Here is a 19,626-nt window from a genome sequence, read left to right as displayed (position 1 = left end):
TTATCTATATGTCCAGAGTCCCGCCGGATGGCAAGTCTTTGTACCAGTCTCAAATCCTCACCATAGGAATGATGTTCCCAGGGTAATCGGAAGTGTTCTGTTTCTACTATACATGGTATTTCCTATGATAGTCAAAAAGTTCAGTTGTACTCTCAGCTGACTAGGTAAACTTCTTTGCATTTGGAGAGTCCTCCAGACGATTTTGGACAATTTCAAAATAATTTTCTTTGTTTTCTTTTTCACAAATCAACAGCTTTTTTCCTGATAGTCTTTATAATGTCCTGCTCAGAGCTTGAAGTGATCCTTTAGCCAGAGGCCTTTTAGAACAGGTCTATTGACACAGGTATACCGAGATCAAGTAATTCTTTGATTGCACACTGGTGGAACCCAGTCAGCAAATTTCACGTTTTCTGAATTTCATTGATTAGACCAGATTTTAATGCATGCGCTCACAACTTTTTTCCAAACCACTTCCACAATATAGATTATTTATGTGTATTAACATATATAAATGTATATATGTTAACACATTACAATACACAGATATGAATCATCAGCATTGTGCTGCTGTACAATGGGACAAGATATGTGGATTGTTGTACAGGTGTTTTTGAAATATTTATTATTGTGTCAATAGTTCTAGGGTAAGGGTAGCCAGTACTTATTCACTAAGGTGAAGGGGCAACTGGAGCTGGAGGACATCTATTAAGGGCTTTTAGATTCCAATGACCCCTCTCATGGACTCTCCCCACAAGTATATGAGGAAAGGTTGTGGGGTGGAGTTCAGAGCCTGATGTGGACAGGAGGTAACACTTGCATACTACATCCCCTTTTTATAGTAAATCCACATCCTATGTCTATGTCTATGTCTCTGTCTCTTCTGGACAAGAAGGGAGTGGAAAATCTACTACCTTTGTGTCTAAAAGGACACAGCAACATTTACAGATTTTAAGACACGCACCAAATATGTCTTTTAAAAGATTTGCTTATGTTGACGTTGAGGCCATATGGAAAAACCCACTCTCTCATGAACTGTATTTTTTTTTCCACCATTGGTAAATGTCTTCCATGGCAGTGCTCTGCAACCTTCAAAGAATGTTTGCAGAATATTTGACTAATGTTACACAGGCAAGTATTCTCAATACTAATCAAGACCTTTTCAGTGCTTGTTTAAAATGTATTCAACTAGAATAAAAAATCATGCATTTTATATTTTCGTTTTTGGGTTTTGATAAAATGTATTCATGTAGAGTTTACTAGGGGAAGGATAGAGAAACGAACGTGTATACAATACTGATGAAAGAGTTGTGAAAGGTCAACTGTCCTTAAGGAAAACTATAGAATGTGTGTATTAAAATTTGAACCAACGGTTTTTACATTCTCAATTGCACAAAAAAATATTGCGGACACAGATTCTCTAAATGAAATGTTGTCCTAATCTGTTGCCCATGGAAACTGCAATCCTTTATAAACAAGCAAATTTCTTGTCTTACCAATTGTATTCACAAAACTTCCTTTACAGAGTGATTTAGGAACCATTGCTTGTGACCAGTTTTATAAAGTATTAAACATTAATAAATAAACAGACAAATTGTTTGGCTTAAATACAATAGTTTATTGCTTTCTAATTTAATTGGTTAAAAAAATACATATTTAACTTGTGCAAAAATGTAAATATAGGAAAATAACTATTTTTGGAAACAGCACCTTTACTAATTTCAAGCTTTTCCCCTAAGTGTTCGGCATTCACGCATTTTATTTACAATATCCACATAGATACAGAATCCTAAGGCTTAGTCTACACGGACGTTTTCCCTAGCGTTTAACCTGAGGCTTTAAAAGCCCATGTTTGAAATGCTCATGCATTGTAATTGGCTAATCTACACCAGGACGTTTCCCTTGAGGCACGTTTATGAACGTTATCTATAACGCTGCTTGCAAAGTTTAAAAATGCCAAAAACGCAGGAAAACGCGGGCAAATGCTTCAACTGATTTCAATAAAGGCGTTTTCCTGCGTTTATAAGCGCTTCAAATGTAAACCTGGTAAAAACGCAGGAAAACGCGGCATAGACATTTTCCAGCGTTTTAAAGGTGAGCTTTAAAATGCTAATAAAGTTGCATAAAAGCGCATATGAACGCAGTAGTAAAGTTTACATGCGTTTTTCAAAACATCTGTGCAGACCCAGCCTAAATGTTGCAAAAATGTCAAACACACATTACTCTAAAGCATCTTGCCCTACTCTAAAAATCCACCACCATTTCATTTTTAATTAATTCTCTCAGGTTTTATAAAAAGAAAAAAGAATGGATTCTCCTATTTTCCAGCTCTTCTCACAGAGTATTTGCCTTTCTGTAGCTGAGAAACATAGATCTTTGTCTTGCTGCTGTCTCCTCGCCTCAGCCAAACTTCTCCTGTACTTACTGCAGTAATCACAGCTCTGCAAAATAAAATTATATATACATTTTTATTTTTTTATCCTAATTCCTACAAGGTCCTTCTAAAGAAGGTAATCTATTTTTAAATCTGCAATATTGAAGGACTAAATGCCCTTAGCTTGGAAGAAAGCTTGACCCAAGTGGTCTAAAGTAAATGTTTACAATACCAGGCTAAGCCCATGTACATGGGGCTTAAAGTGGAACTAAACTTCCACTTTGAAAAATCCATGATCAGGCAGATGTTTATTGCAAAAAGGAATACGCAATGTCTCTTCTGCAATAATTATTCTTACCTGCCTGATCACTGCCCAGCTGTCAAATTTTTGTGAGCTGGGCATGTGCATCCTGGCTTCACTTTTGCATGCTAAGAATCGATGAACTCTTGTGTAGGCATGTCAGCTTCATCAATCCGGCACGGCCAATCAAGATGGCCACAAATCATCTCCAGGAAAAAGAGAAGAAGCAAGATGGCAGCACCTTGCTATGGAACAAGGATGGGCGAGTATCATGGGTTCACTTAGTTCTGCTTTAACTTCCATTGTCTTTCCCAAAGACAGTGAAAAGGCAGTGAAATAATACTAATACATAAACATTTTTGCTTTCTTCCACTGGACCAAGCCTGGTCATATATAAAAAACACACACTCTGTGAATAGGCAAATAGGTGGTGGAAGGAGGCTTGCAGTTGAATAAAACAGCAAATGACACAGAAAAAGTGACCAGAAAAGAGATCATTTCCTTACTGTGATGGTGGTTCATCTTTCATGTCAAGAATAATGGCTTCTCCTTTGGTGAAGCTCTCTCCTTCATAATATAGGCAGCCATCTTCACAACGAGCACTGAAATGCTGCTTCTCAACCTTTACACCTAAAGGCAAACAGCAAAAAAGAAATTTTGAATATAATTTTAGAATGCAGGCACTTACAAAAAAAAGTATGTCAAGAACTTACCTTCAGATTTCCTCTTCTGAGGAGAAACTGCTGCTTTAGCCTGTATTAATCCAAAATTAAAAAACAAAAGAAAAAAAAAGTAAACATTTTATCAAAACCTTCAATATATCTAATACAATATGAGGTATATATGTAGTGAGCTCAATTGCCCTTTGTCTGCATACAGGGAGCTATTTATGAGCTATTGAAAAGCACAATCAAGCCAACAGGAGAGTAAATTCCTAATGAATATGCTGCTGGTCCATTATTATCCAATTAATAGATTGTTGGTCTGCTTATGTGCACTACAACTGCAGTAGAGAGACAGCAATAAAAGGATACCAAGACCTGCTGCACAAACCTACAAATCCTTTGCATACAAATTCCCATATCTAGCTTTTAACTGTCTCTCACTTTGTTAAAGCATAAACATGAATATAGTTAAAACACAACATTTTTACATGGAAGCAAGCTTTCCTGAACAAAAAACAGTACTAAAGAAGAAAAGCTGAAAACTGTCAAATACCTTTTTGATAGCAGTCCAGTCTTCAAGGATATCCAAATCCCGTAACATATAAACAATATATGGACCTAATGGTTATGTCAAGGAGAATTGAAGACTAACAATAAGTGAGCTTTAAAATAAACCAGCACTTCACTCCTGTCAATTTATACTTGCCCATAGGCAGGCCACACGTTATCTTTAAATCAGAGGGTTTTATCAACTATTAAAATCACAACAGAACTATAAACATTAAAAACACATTATGCATAGGAGAATACTTTCCAGTTCATACAGTAAGTCAGCTCAAAAAAACAATCTATAAAAACTGGACATAAACCCATGTATCTGAAAATGCTATTTATTGTTAGGAATCATACCATCTACCGATCTCTATACAGCCAGCCATCAACAAAACACCTCATCCACAAGATATGAATTTGAAGTTTAGTGTGTAGCCAATCCAGAGTTTCAAGCAATGGACTTCCTTTTCCATTCTAAATCCGCCTCGGTGAATATTATCTCTTTAAACTTTCTACTTATATGATATACATGCAAAAGAGAAAAGGAAAAACAAAGCCTTGAAATTACTCTATCACTCTATCACTTAAAATTTGTTGTCAAGCTTTACTTGAACCATAGATTAACTCTGCAAAAGCATTGTAAAGCAAGAGGAAATAGTAGAGGGTAGACCTTTGTAAAACATTCGATTACTTAACCCACAACAAATTCTAATAAACAAGCACCAAGAAAGTAGGTTTTAGTCCAAGCATAGGTTGCACCTATACAAAGTTGGCATCAGCCATCTGGGAGAAAGCAAGATGAATGAATTGTAAGGAGGATTGAGGTTATCTCTAAAAGTTGTAGCAAAAATGCCCACATTTTATTACTCATGAGTTCGCATTTGTGCACAATAGTAACTATGTAGTTCTGAAATAATGTCTCATTTTTAACCACAATTACTGGAAGCCTGACACAATTTTGAGACCATAAAGTGTATAAACTAACACATGATCCTAGAACTAACTTCTAACCCTCTCTCACTCAGTTGTCAAATAGCAGAATTAATTTTGCCAGTAGAATACCAGCCATTTAATAAATAAAAAACACGGTATATAACAAGCAGATAGAAATGTGTTATTGTGAAATAGACATAGTATGTCACTTCTGCAATAAAAAAAAAAACTGAAACAGCCAAATACACAGGATAAATTCATATATGCTGTTATATATATATCTCCCATATATACACACACACTAGCGGATTACCCGGCGTTGCCCGGGTATTTATTTTGTGCAATTTTATATTTTATCAGATAAAGCTATAGTGATTTTCTTGTCTATGGTGACATTTAATTTCCTTTAATTGCTTTCGGCCAATTGCCTTACATTTTCCCAAAGGCATTATTACAGGTCAATAAACTAGCAAAAAAAAAAATCCAAAAATAGTCCAAAAAAAAAAGTATGTAAAAATTTAAGCAAAAGGGACACTGTCACTGAGCAATACATACACACATACATGCAAATATACCTCTGACATATGTCTGAGTCTGAGTCATATGTCTAGCAAGTTTGGTTTAAATGTCTTCTTGAAATTTCGAGTGATGGTGGAACATACACACATACATCTAGTTTTATATACCGGTATATAGATTTATATAGCTCCGACATTTACCATAGTGCTGTACAACAAAACACTGAGCTGGACCCATCAATTTCTGTACAAAGGAGTCCCCCCACAGTCTCTGTACTAATGTCCTCCCACAGTCACACACTATTATCATACATTTATATACCTCTGACATATACCACAGCGCTGTACAAAGATCAGTGGTGTCATATGTGTAGCAAGTGTGGTTGAAATGTATCCATGCATTTCCTAGTGATGACATACACACATCCAAATATAGCTCTGACATATAGCACAGCGCTGTACAAAGATGACTAGTGAACTCACATGAGTCTCAGTCATATGTATGGCAAGTTTGGTTGAAATGTCTCGCTGCGTTTTCGAGTGATGGTCGAACATACACACATACATTCATACATACATCCAATTTTAAATATATAGATTTATATAGTTCTGACATATACCATAGTGCTGTACAATGAAACACTGAGCTAGACCCATCAGTCTCTGTACAGAGGAGCCGACACTCTAATGTCCCCCCCCAGTCACACCCTATTATTATACATTTATATACGTCCGACGTATTCCAAAGCGCAGCAGTACAAAGATCAGCAGTGTCATATGTTCAGCAAGTTTGGTTTAAATATCTCTATGTGTTTCCGAGTGATAGTGGAACATACCAAGTTTTGTTGAAATGTCTACATGCGCCGGGAAAAGGGGACACTTCCTCTCCTCCGTATGCGTTGCGGAGGAAAAGGATTTCCCTTCAGGGGCGTTCCTGGTGGGAGCCAGAGCCATCAGCACGGGACTCGAGAGAGTCCCTCGCTGATAGGAGTCCCACGTGTTCCCAGGTGCTTACACGTGGGACACGGGAATGGATACAAAAGCAGTAACAGAGAGCCAGGAAAAAAGAGGTAAAGTAAGTTTAAAAAGAAGTTATATGAACTAATGATGCATAATTTATCAGATGAATAATATATGATTAGTTACCAATCATATATTAATCATCTGATATTTATATAGCGCCATCATATTACACAGCGCTGTACAAAGTCGATAGTCATGTCACTAACTGTCCCTCAAGGGTGCTTACAAAAAAAGGTCATTTTTTGGGGGGAAGCCAATTAACTTTTAAAAAATAAAGAAATGAAACATAGAAGTGAAACCTGCCAGTAGCTGCAGCAATTCCCACCTTCGGCTTATACTCGAGTCAATCAATTTTTCCTGTTTTCCAAGGTAAAAATAGGTACCTCGGCTTATACACTATATATTATATACTATACATATATAGTATATAGTATATATATATAGTATATTATATACTATACTTATACACTTATATACTATACAGTATATACTGTACACACATACAATTTTTTTTTATATATATATATAGATATATATGCCTGCTATTGGGATACTAATTTTTGTGATTCATATGACTGAGCAAATAAGTTTATTTTAGTGTTCCCTGATTTACATTACAGCTTTTTAGGTAAACCCTCTCCCAAAGTAAAGTGCAGCTGCTGATTTACCCTCCTTTAGGCATACCAAGTAGAGAGGTAACGCAGGAACTGCAGTTTGAAACCATAAAATTGGTGAGCATTCTATCTCAACCATTTTACTCATGGGAAACCCTTGAAAATGTTTCAAAATGTTCTAATAAACAGTTTGTGGTACATAAGTGACCAGTGAGGAAGAGGAAGAGGAATAGGAATAAATATTTAGATATAGCTAACAGAAATAATATTAATTGTTTACGGTTAAAAACAGTTAGAAAAACACTAAAATTTGCACTAATGCAAAGTGGCAACACTAACTTTTCATTAATGTTCAATGCAAACTTTTAACTTTGATAAAGGTGTTTAGGGGCAAACTTTAACAGTGTGTTCAAATGTGTTTTGGCCAATAACAAAACTCCAGAGCAGGACTGAATCTGAAAAAAGGTTGGGAGAAGCTTCTTAGGCTACATACAGACACTAGATGATTGATGCCTTGTGAAGAACAACCATGAATGTCTCAAGTACAAATCTACTGTGTGTACAGGCAGAAACCACAAATAAGTGGGGACAATAGCTGTTTTTGTCCTATGGAGGATGCAAACAAAACAAAAATGGGAACAAAAATTAACATGTTTTTCACATTAAATGTAGACAAAAACAAAATTTTACTTTTAAGGCTGAAAGCCACAATATGGTAAAAGATGATAATTGTTTAGATACACAAAGTTTGACTTTAAATAAAGGATACCAGAAACCAGTGGAACTTTACGCTTCTTCTCTGAACGAAACGGATCCCACTTTTTTCGACTTCTTTTAGATCTTAATTCTTCATCCCACCACTCTGAAAAAAAAAGAATGGGGTTTTATTAAAGGAAACTTATGCTCTTACTAAAAATTCTCAATTAAGCTACCCCGGCCACATAGAATTTTCTATAACATGTTGGATAGAGAAAGAAAGAGACCTGGGATTTAAAAGGGATTGTGACTTAGTTTATAGAAATACTGACCTTTATTTAAAAAAAAATGCATTTGTATTTGGTGGGCTCAGAAGGCAATGGCGGCAGTAAGCCTGACAAACTAATATAACAGCTGACATCTGGTAGTCCTGTTAAGTAGAGATAGGCATAAGGGCCACAAAACACTTTGATTTAGTGCATGTGTGACCCTGTAAGAGAATTATTTGTAGGTGTAGCTGAGGTTTGGAGGCATGCAATATCACATTTCTATGCCGAAGAGTGAGGAAGTACCACATAATTGCGGCTGATACTGTTGGGATGCGAACTGTAAAGAATAATGTCCTGAACACTCACTTAAAGAAGAGCGGATATGTTGCTGTGTGATATTTTCTGATATTTGTCCATCTTTGAACAACCTTAGTCTGATGCTTTACAATGAAACTTTAATCAGAAGCTGAACAGCAGGCTATCATATACTTAAGAAGACAAATAATTATTGGTAGTAAACTGGTAAAGGTGCTTTCTATTTAATGTAACACTGATAATCATCTTCAATATCTGTCTAACTGTATAGTGGTTTTCCATCATTTGGACATACCATTTAAATAAGCAAATACATTTTCCCCAACACTTCTATAGGTATAGTAAACCATACCAAACTAGTATGAAAGTAATCAAAGTGTAACGAACCTGTAGCACCAGATTCTGTTAATTCTGGACAATATGGAAAAAAAACAGGGTCCGCTAGAACAGCGTTTGGCAACCGAGAAAATTTTGTCAGTCCCGGTGCGCCCTCCATCGGGGTCCGGAGACTCATATGGATCACAGGCTCAGGACGGGTTGTATCTCTGAACACAACCCGCCCCCTCTTCCATCCCAGGTTCAGACCTGTGATGGGTGAGTGGGCGGGTTCTTGCATAATGATGTAACTCTGGGGGAAGTTCCTACCCCTTTAAGTGGCACACGGCTCCCCACGCATGTGTGGTCTGGAATTCGTACATTTAGTGGTGCGCTCCAAAAGGTTGCAACCACTGAGCAAGATTATTTAAATTGCTCTTTTGGTGTTATTTTAGGTATCAAACAGCTATTCAAATTGTATTGATACATTGAAGGTTTTAATTTGACTTAATAGGTACAACAGACAAACAAGTATATGCCTCTTTATATAAATTTTTTAACCAAAGTATTCTTTCCTTTTTTTTTTGCAGACAGTTGGAAACAGCAGTTTTTGCAAATGTTACATGCAGTAGTCAGGGGTGGTTTGCTACCCCAGATGCCTCCATAAAATTGAATTGGAACTACTTATCACTTCAACATTTCTAACTCATTATAAATTGTGCAAAGAATTTTGCTGTTCTGCTTACACCATAGCAATAAGCAAGGTAAATAGTACAGGTGACTGAATTATAGTAGATGGAGTGATGGGTGCTCACTATATTTTGATAGGTACTTTCCCATCAATGACTGGTATAACACTACCTATAGATGTTCAGATGTAATGTTCATCTATAATGCTGGCAAAGAGCAAAGTTTTATTACTACAAAAAATTGTATTGTTTTCTGCATACCTGAAGAGATGTCTATGCTTTGACGATCTTCCTCCAGTCTTTGTATCCGCTCTAAAAGTTCACATTGCATGTTGTCAAATAGAAGAACTTTTTCACTCTGTAGACATAAAACAAAAAAGTATAGCTCTGAATTCATATTTGCTTTTAGTATCAGCAAAAGGTATGCAACATCCATACAAATGAGGTCAGATGTTTGCATACACCTAGGGCAAAGTCTTTAAAACCAGTAGGTGTTACTCTTTATCTACAAATCAGCCACTATACAAGAGCTGTACCCATAGTCATGTACAGCACTGTACTTTGGGTACGAATGTCATTAAACGGCTGATTTTTAGTTAGCAGGAACACCTAGTGGACGCATCCTGATTGACACAAATAAAAAATTATTCCACATTGCAAAGCTCCTAAAAATAATCTAGGTATGCTTACTTTGCCATAAGAAAAAGGATTCATTCGCTGTGTACTAAACAGGTGCACACTTTACATTAATAAAAAAAAAACAAAACAAAAAAAAAAAAAACAATATCATATAATTAAAATGACTTGCCTCTAAATGTTGCTTAGCTCCCTGAACCTCACATTCATAGCGGTGTTTTATAACATCCAGGCAAAATCCCTTATAAATTCCTACAAAGGGGAAAAAACATGTATTTAATTTTTTTAAAGCTAAAAATAGGTTTTGGAATCAGACTCTTATATCATACAAAAAATTGCAAATAGGCATATTTTATATAATAAATGAGGACAGCACATGTAAGTTGTTTTAGGACCAAAATGGAGTGGAGGGAATCTCCCTTTCATTGGAAAGATATCCTTAGTCTACGAGAAAAAAATATATAAATAAATACACTGGCAGTGATGTTAAGCCTCCCTTATGATATCCCCAAAAATTGTGTTGATTTTAGATGGATCTTATAAGAATCTCCACTAGAGATGAAATGGAATGTCGTGGTATTTCAAGTACTGATTTGTTTCCAGACGGGATGTTCCACAAATACATGAACACGATAATACTGTTGGGAGAAATAATTCCTGGCATTACCATAGCATTTCACCATCAAGCAAATGTCTTATCCTAAAAAACATTTCTAACCAAGTCATAAACATAAAGCAAACATACCTATTTTAACTTCAAAACAAGGTGTATATTTAGCGCCTGCAAATGAAGGCTACATATAGGGCACTATCAGGAAAATAAGTACTTTTCAGTGCCTGAAGAAATGTTCTTAGCAATTGAGCAATTGGAAATTGAACATTAGCTCATCCTTTTTAATTAGAAAAAATTAACAAACCTTTCACTGCATTTGTGTTGAGCCAACAAGAAGACCCTGGTGATTCAAAAACACATACAGGGATGACCAGATTACAGGTTCATGACAATCTTTTACTGCAAAGGCACCATCATCTCTATTAAAAAAGAAATGTTATTTTCTCTCAAAGTCTCTCAAACAAATTGCTGAAGCCAAGAAAAGGCATGGATTAAAAAGTGACCTTCAAAAAAAAAGTTAGGACTGCTTTTAGGAGGTCCTTGTATCCAGATTCCTGTGTCTTTAAATGGCCAGAAACAACAAAGAAGCAAGAGAAGACAAGGGACTGTGCGAGTTTATAAAGGGAGGCAAATTGGACATTTGCAAAGTGCAGTAACCAATAGAAATAACCTGAAAGTTTCATTCATTCATTTAATTTTCATTATAAAACAAATGACTGATTGCAATAATTTTCTGTACTTTGAAAGCTGCTTTTACAAAACAAGTAGATTTTTTGAGTATTAGCTGGCTGGAGTTCTGGGCCTTTTTACAAGAGAGAAATCAGCAAACACTCCAGAAAAAAATGAAAATATGCAATTTAATAAAACAAGTTTCAACTGCAAAACACACCTTCAAGTCCCATGCACAACATATTTATTTCGTGAAAGAGAAGCTACAATTTTAAGGATTTACCTGCAACTTCAATGCGGATCTTCATGTTCTTCTGTAGGTCAGCTAGAGGGTTAATATATTCCATAGCTCTACCAGAAGTTACCTCTTCCAATTTGGCTTTAAACTGGTTCAATCTTTCCTTGAATAACCTATAGCAGCACAGGCACAGAGACAAAGGAGGTATGCATAATGATAATTTGCACTTTCCCTGTAAAGTAAATAAGAAAAAAAACACCAAGGTTCTTTCTGTACATTACCAGACAGAAAACACTAGATACAAGCAGTTGTGGTGACTGCAGCACTTACTTTTCTTTAAGCTCCGAAAAATGTTTTTCTAATTGACACATTTCATCAAGACACTCATTTCTGCGTCGTTCACAATCCAAATCATCCATGTCTGCCAAAAGATGTAAAGAATAAGAACACAGGTCAACAAAAAGTTAGTTTTGATAATCATCAGAAACCACAGCGAACTTTTTTAAATCAGTTTTTCAAGCAGATTTCGGATCTGTTTTCAGTTTTTCCCTAACACATACAGGTCCTGAGTGATGAGTACTATTATAGTTAACATTGTAGGTGCATGTATATTGTACTAAAACATAAGCACCATTGAAGTGAATGTTAATACACTTTCAGTGTGAAGTAAAATGGGGCACATTGTGGTATAGATCCACTGAATCGTGTCAGTCAGGTACCAGTTTCCTGAGAAATGCTTAGAAAATGATTTTCTTATGTATTCTTTGTCTGGATTGTCGCGGTACAGCATCCAGCAGTAGTCAGCCATCATATTTTATTTCCAGAAACCTTGGTAGCGGTGCTCCATTAACAATGTCCTGGTGAAAACGTTCTCCTTGTTTGTCACTCACCATACCAAGATTTTCCGAGAAGAATTCTAGATGTGAGTGCAAGAAATGTAATTTTAATGACATGCGACAACCCAGTTTCTGGTATGAATGAAGCAGATTCTGAACTCCTTCCTTGCAGGAGACTTATGGTTGCTCAGGAAATTTTCACACAGCCACTTGAATGCATCCCAAGCTTCTAGCTCAGATGCTGAGAGAGATTGTTTGAAAACATCATCCTGCAAAACAGACTTGATCTGTGGCCCTATAATTATCCCTTCCTTCAATTTTGCAGTGCTTATGTTTGGAAACTTCTTACCAAGGTACTGAAAACACATGGAGTTTGATTTACCCAGGGCCTTTACAAGGTTCTTCATCAAGCCTAACTTGATATGGAGAGGTTCCAGAAATATTTCATGCAGATCAACCAGAGGCAGAAACTTGACACTGCTTGTCCCAGGCTTATAGATATCTCTTGGTGGCCAATCACGCTTGACATAATGGTCTCCCGTAGATCGGCTGTCCCACGGGCATAGAAAACAGTAATGTTTTGTGAATCTTCCTTGCATTCCCATCAGCAAGTCAGTGACCTTTGGATCCCCACAGATGTTCCATTGGTGTGTTTTATACCGGATTGCTTCAAGTAGTAACTTCATGTTGTAATAGGACTCCTTTAGGTTAACGGAATGGGCAATCAGTATACTTGGTATGGAATTACCATTATTCAGTAAGACTGCTTTCAAGCTTCTTTTAGAGGAATCAATGAAGATACGCCATTCAGATGGAACATGCTCTTGTGACAAACTGTTAAAGAGTTCAGGTATATTATGACAGTAGCACAGTGAGCCATCACTAGTGAAGAACGTTGTCATGTTATGATTTCGTTTTCTGTAATGAGTTACAGTTACATCCTTTGCAAGTAAGTGCTTCTGTTTAATCCTTGAAGCAAGAAGTTCTGCTTTGCCTTTGGAGAGATTTAGATCACAAATGAGATCATTCAGCTCTGCTTGTGTAAAGGACTCTGGTTCTGAATCTTCATCGGCCAAGTAGTCAGGACCAGATGATTCGGGGTTGTAACTGGCTGCAACTCCAGTGTATTCCTAATCACCTTCTACAGAAGCAAGTCCATTATGTGGTGTTACCAGAACTGGCACTGAATCATCATGGTGAAGAGGCCTAATTGCAGAATCGAGGCTGGGATATACGATTATGTGCCTAGTTTTACCTGAGAATACACTTTTGTTGACGGCAACAAAATAGCAATCTATTGGGTGGTCCTGTGGTTCTCTCAACACCATCGGGATTGCAAATAGCATTGCTGCTTTAGCCGATTTAGCCAGTCACGCAGTCCATTGGAACAACTGGTACAGATTACACGTGGAGCCCAAGATTTATCCTGGTCACCAAGTGGACAGCCGAAATATAATTTGTATATCTTTTTAAAATTCGGTGGTAATTTGGCAACATTGTGCTTTCATCGTAAATGAACTACACATGTAACAGAAACTGTCTGGATCATTAAGGCAATTTCTAGGCATGATGACAAATGAAATCAATCGCAGTTAGTGCTGTCTCTAACCTTAAAAAAAGAAAACTGTTGTTAAATGTTGTAATATGCTAAGGCTATAATAAGGAATTTCACTTAATATATAATTAGCTGCATCACAAAAACTAGACGTGCTAGAGAAAAACTGCACACAGATTTGAAATCCGCATAAAAAAAAAAAAAACACAAATCCCACACAAAATTATATCTGATGAAAATGACATGTTGACCTGTGTAATTTACCCTGTATATCTGGGGAATGTCAGTAAGTCTTTGCAAAGGATGCATTTCCAATTAAATATTTTGTAAAAAAAAAAAAAGGGATAGAGGTGCCCCTGCCATAAATGCGAGAATTTCTAAATTCCCTTTTGAGTTTTCAAACATTGCCTTTGTTAAACTGAAATAATCTCAAGAAGTATTGCCTTGCCTGAGTTCTCCCATGCTGGACTATAGAACTTCTCCTCCATCATCTACAAAATATATATCAGGAAGGTTTGGAGATCAAGCAAGGGAATACTCAGACACGGCTGACAACACTGCTTGAGACTTCAGTGTAGCAGCAACAGTTTTCAACTGTAAACACCAAGTAGTTTTCTGTACTTGCAGGGTTTTTAAAAGACATAAGACAAGGACTTGTATTGCAGATATTTACGGTGTATGTTTGCCTGCCCAGATATACACTTTAATAAAGGACATTCAAAGGAAAAAAAAAAAGGCACATACACAAGTTGACCTAAACTAAAAGTGCCTCCTCAGTCTCTCCACACATACAGTTTTATCCTCCTTTCCCTTGATTGCAGAATTAAAACAAGCTTATTTAAAAGCATGCACTGCAAGTGAATTATGAATAAAAGTATGTGAACCTGTAGGATGATGACAAAAAAAGGAACAGAAAATTGAAGCCAGTGTTACAAACAGTTCAGATGTGTGCTTGCTTCTACTTTGCCACAAAATCTTAACAACCTAAATCTGCTTAAGGTTATGTACACATATCAGATGATTCTCGCCTGATAATCGCCTCAGGGATGATATCGGATAAGAATCTGGCACATGTAAAGTGCTTCGCTTTCTCCTCTTCACTTTAATTACGAATTTGTTTGTTGTCCATGGATCTGCCAGGACAGACAACCAACGATCATAATGAAAGTCAAGGGGAGAAAGGGCAGTAGGGTACTGCTCTGTCATTCTCCCCCTCCCCTCTCTATGAAGCAGAACGACACTGTATGTACAGTTCATGCATCATGCAGTCTTTTGTTGTTGGAAAGGATCCTTCACAATCCTTTACAATGACAAATATTGCATGTGTGTGTATCCAGCCTAATGCAGACGAAACCCAGAATATGTCTTGGAGAACCTCAGGGAAAGACAGAAAACTATTCCCAGATCCAGCAGACAAAAATGTAGGATATAAAACGAATGCATTCAGCACTATAATTGCCCTGCCTAGGGGTGTGCAGTCCACTTTGCCATAGATAAAACCATTCTCCAAAAACAAAAAAAAAAACAGACGCCGAGCTCTAGTTTGCTAAAGATTTGTTTGGCCATTCACAACTCTACTGCAACAAACAAAGACAGATAAAATAAAATTACCCTTATACCAGATAGAGAAAATCTATCTGGAAAAAAGAAACTATTTTAAAAAAAGGTAATATATATATATATATATATATATATATATATACATACACTAGGATCAAATCCCTATGCTGGCTGTGAGGCATAGTGGTTGGGGTATGATAACAAGCTACTTTACTGCCTCAGGGTGTAGACGACTTTCAAAATAAAATCCAAGGTCCGGTTAAAAATGAACATTCAAGGATTTCTAAAATTGCAAAGCTATGGTGCTGATCTCATCCCTGATGAAAGTTGTGAGATGATCTGGTGTAAAGCAGGTAGTCTAAAGCAAGATAGCTTTAAAATATACATGAACTGAAACAAATAGGTTTATAGAAGCAGACCTAGATATTTTGTGCAAGACTAAAAGGTAAGGGCTCTATTTATAAAACAAGGAATATGGCATTCCCCTAAACATTCCCTTGTGAGAATCTTCCAGGTTCATGTGTTAAAATGGCAGTAATTGATTCTCCACCAGGGAATGTTTGAGGAAAGTCAGATTCCCTGCTGTAAAAAATATGTATGTTGTTTGGTCATTGTAACAGTCTTCATTCATTATCATCACACAATATTTTAATACACATAGCAATCATTAGGAGATACCAACCAGAACTATCTTCCTCGGAGTCTGACTGGCTAGCGCTATCTTCCCCATCACTGTCGGCCTCTTCTTGACCGTTCATTTCTGCAGCTGAATCTGCTTCAGCCTCCATTGTGGAGGAAACCTAATTTCAGAAAAAACAAAAACATAAATGACAATTTAAATTCAATTATTAGGGCAAAGATCGTGTCAAATGGAACCAATATGAATGCACTTTGCACTCGTTTAACATTCATTAGGGGTTCATATTTGTTGCTATGTTGGTGCTTGCTGCACTTTGGATTGTAAATTGTCAATATGACACATTGTATCAACCATAATGCAACAAACATGCAGAAAATTATAGTAAAATGGTGTATGGGAGAACAAAACAACTGGCACATGAAGAGCAAATCATTTTCTTGTCAACAATCTATAAACACATTTATTGACAAACAGAAAATTGTGTCACAATACAAAACATTATCATCGCTTCTATTCAAAGCATGAAAGCGAACCTAAAGTATGCAACTTGGATTTATGTGTTTCATTAGCCCAGGTTCTAATCAATTAGCTGGGTTAATGGCCATCTGTAATAAAGTTTCCCACCTCACTGGGGCACATCTTCCTTCTGGCCCTTCCCCCACTGCCTCCAATCTCCAAAGAAGTGTCCTGCAGGATGCTAGTGCTGCTGGGAATGTGTGGGCGTGGCTTCAGGTCATGGGGGGATCGCTGGGTGTGGATTTAGGTTATATGTCATTTGGTAGGAGTGGATTGAAGCTCATACATGATCCAATTGCTTCCATACATATAATGGTTGTTTTATTTTTCATGCATGTTGACACAGCCCACACCACTAAGGAGACTGAAAGTTTACTGCAAGAAGGTGAGAATGGCTATCTAATATTAGGCCTGATGTTAGAGTTTAGGGCCACTTTAAGCATACAGCAGGTCAGAGGCTCTCAGGTGTGTATGATTAGCAGGTCATTGCTGCATGGACAGGTGAAGTCCCTTCTGCATGGTGTGTCTTACCTGCCTGATCATTCACAAAAAGCTGAGCTGTGCATGAGCCGTTTTGGCTACCAGGTAAACCCAGCATCCTTGTCTTCCCTTGTGTGTGCCAGGATTAATGATCTCCAGCATGGCTGCACCGGAGTTACCTCATCCCAACATGGACAATCAAGATGGCTGAGGATCAGCTTGGTTTAATTCTGCTTTAAGTGACACCAATAATTTTTTTGGCCATCTGTAAGGTGACATTCTTCTCCCTGCTTAGCAATGTGGGAGGCATTGTTCCCAATGTACTGTGAGCTGTAGCTATAGTAATTATGCCAGGGGTTACTTTAAAGCGTACCTATACTCAGAATTTTCATTTTACATAAATTCTGTTTTGTTTTTTTTTGTTTTGTTTTTTTTGATGCAACACCTTTTGAAAAAAAAAAATAAAAAAAAGTGCTGCACCACCCACCGCCCTGGCGGTTGAGAATGAATGAGAGTGCAAAGCCTCCTGGGATACCTACGTCAGGTATCCTGGGAGGCTCTTAAGCGCTCCTTCTATGCATGCCCGAAGCCTTCTTGCTCAAAAAGAAAAATTCGGTCATCAGTGAGATCAGCAAATTTTTTTTTCCTTCACGTCACCCTATCTTGCGCCTGGGTTCGGTGACATAGGATGAAGAACCAGAAAGAAAAGAGGAAGATGGTGGCGCGGGACCAGATGCCGGACACCCCAGGAGTGATCTGTCTGCCCTGTGCGATTGAAGGTGTGTTTTTTTTTTTTTTTTTTATATAGTTCCTTTTTAAGGCCTGAACAGGATTTTGCAGCGTAGAAAGGCTGCCATATAATATGTAGAGTAGTGTGCTGTGTATACAAAGTACAGAGCAGTGATGAAGAATCGGCCTGGCTATGTAGCAGTGTATGCTATGTGCCATATGTAAGGTAATACACTGTATGGGGTATACAACATATCATGCTAGGTGTGCACATGTCACAGCATGGACAGTATTATGTTGGTTCTGAAGAACGCTATATAGTGCTTAATCTGAATTGGCTAAAGTTACCAAATGAACACACCATATTATAAAGATCTTTATTAAAAAAATGACAAATTTATCCATAAAGAACTATAAAGTAAGATTTCCCCTGATGAGCTTCCCCCATGTAATGTACAGCATGTAACACGGAGAGTGGCAGCACAGAATATCAGCGCCTATAATGGGAGTGACACACAATGTATAACGCTGCACATACTGGGGACCCGAGACCCAGGGAGGAAAGGGAAAATATAAATTGTGTCACACAACCTCTCACATATTTCATGTTCCCTGCCACCCGAGGTAAATAATACCAGAATAGTCACTAACACCCCGCTAACATAATCCCCCTCTATTCTCTACCTCCTTCCTGCTTACCTTCATAACTCTCCAGGCCGCTTCGTATTGTGTCTTCAAGAAAATGTCAGTCGAAAGTGACAGCAACTTTGTCCTACGCAATATGGCAGCGAGAGACAAAGCTGCCGTCACAATAAACCGCTGTTCTAACGAATAAATCTTCTCCAGAAATAAATCCAGCAGGGGGCGTGCACTAATGGGCGTGTGCAATGACGTCATCGTCAGGATAGATTCACAGCTGTGTGTGTGTGTGTGTGTATGAATGCTGCATGTCTTGTACTGCAGCCTTACATCTCTCCCAGTACAAACCTCCATATCTCCTAAACAGTATGTCCTACTGACCTGAGATTTCCAGGGTACACAGGGGACCCTCATAGCTAGCAGTACCCTAAATTTCATCTCCCCACCTTTAACAAGTTTTAAAATACGGGGGTCATAATTATAAAAAATATACAAGCCTCCAGTATACAAGCCTCCTCCAATGTGTAGGTGTGTAGATGTGTGGGAGATTTTTTTGATGGGCAGAGTTCTTTATGTTCCTGCAATGCCATAGCAATTAATTTTTTTTTTTTTGGGGGGGGGGGTTAGCCACAAGTATCCCCCAATTGCACCTGTAATTTTGTTCACCTGTACCCCCGTGTTCCTGAGAATTTGGGGTTCAGGTGCTAAGAGCCTCCAGTAATGTGTAATAGGGTAGATTTTCTTGTTGGGCAGAGTCTTTTATGTTCTGATGATGGCCTAACAATGAAATTTTAGGGGGTGTTAGCTACAGGTGTCCCCCACTAGCATCTTTAATTTTGTTCACCTGTTACCCCCCCTGTTCCTGAGAAATTGGGGTTCAAACGTTAGAAGCCTTCAGTAATGTGTAACGGTAGATTTTTTTAATGGGCAGAGTTTTTCCTGACAATGGCCTAACAATTAAATTTTAGGGAGTGTTAGCCACAGGTGTCCCCCACTTGTACCTCCAAATTTGTTCACCTGTAGCCCCCCCCCCCCCATTCCAGACAAATTGGGGTTCAGGTGCTAGAAGCCTCCACCAATGTGTAACGGTAGATTTTTTAGACGGGCAAAGTTCTTTATTTTCTAACAATGGCCTAATGATGACATTTTAGGGGGTGTTAGTCACAGGTGTCCTCCACTTGAACCTACATTTTTGGTTTTGTACATCTCCCTGTTCCAGAGAAATTGGGGTTCAAAGTAGGTAAGAGGACAGAG

The 19,626-nt window shown here is 37.7% G+C and overlaps 1 protein-coding gene across 2 annotated transcripts; it reads right to left on the bottom strand.

The window, feature by feature from the left end:
- Positions 1-1,591: 1,591 nt before the first annotated feature.
- On the bottom strand, positions 1,592-18,666 carry BRMS1 (BRMS1 transcriptional repressor and anoikis regulator). Of its 2 annotated transcripts, none has more exons than XM_072422992.1 (11): positions 18,433-18,666; positions 16,051-16,168; positions 11,748-11,838; positions 11,463-11,590; positions 10,070-10,149; positions 9,523-9,619; positions 7,747-7,839; positions 3,891-3,955; positions 3,386-3,425; positions 3,179-3,302; positions 1,592-2,438 (listed from the first exon to the last, which is right to left on the bottom strand). In XM_072422992.1, the coding sequence occupies exons 1-11, from the start codon at positions 18,628-18,630 to the stop codon at positions 2,315-2,317; spliced, it is 1,158 nt and encodes a 385-aa protein (XP_072279093.1). In that variant the 5' UTR covers positions 18,631-18,666; the 3' UTR covers positions 1,592-2,314. The 2 variants fall into 2 exon arrangements, with proteins under 2 accessions (XP_072279093.1, XP_072279094.1); XM_072422993.1 differs by lacking the exon at positions 18,433-18,666 and adding an exon at positions 16,633-16,662.
- Between the last annotated feature and the right edge of the window lie 960 nt (positions 18,667-19,626).

Source organism: Pyxicephalus adspersus, chromosome 9, assembly GCF_032062135.1.
Source record: "Pyxicephalus adspersus chromosome 9, UCB_Pads_2.0, whole genome shotgun sequence".
Taxonomy (NCBI): Eukaryota; Metazoa; Chordata; class Amphibia; order Anura; family Pyxicephalidae; genus Pyxicephalus; species Pyxicephalus adspersus.
This window is presented reverse-complemented; position numbering and strand designations above follow the sequence as displayed.

Bases quoted from the DNA above. Each gene is read 5' to 3' on its own strand.
- BRMS1 (XM_072422992.1), bottom strand. From the start codon at position 18,630: ATGACGTCATTGCACACGCCCATTAGTGCACGCCCCCTGCTGGATTTA. The intron at 10,150-11,462 runs GTAAATCCTTAA...TCCCCTTTGTAG, and splicing joins GATCCGCATTGAAGTTGCAG to GAATTTATAAGGGATTTTGC. The intron at 2,439-3,178 runs GTAAGGAAATGA...TTTATTTTGCAG, and splicing joins AAAGATGAACCACCATCACA to AGCTGTGATTACTGCAGTAA.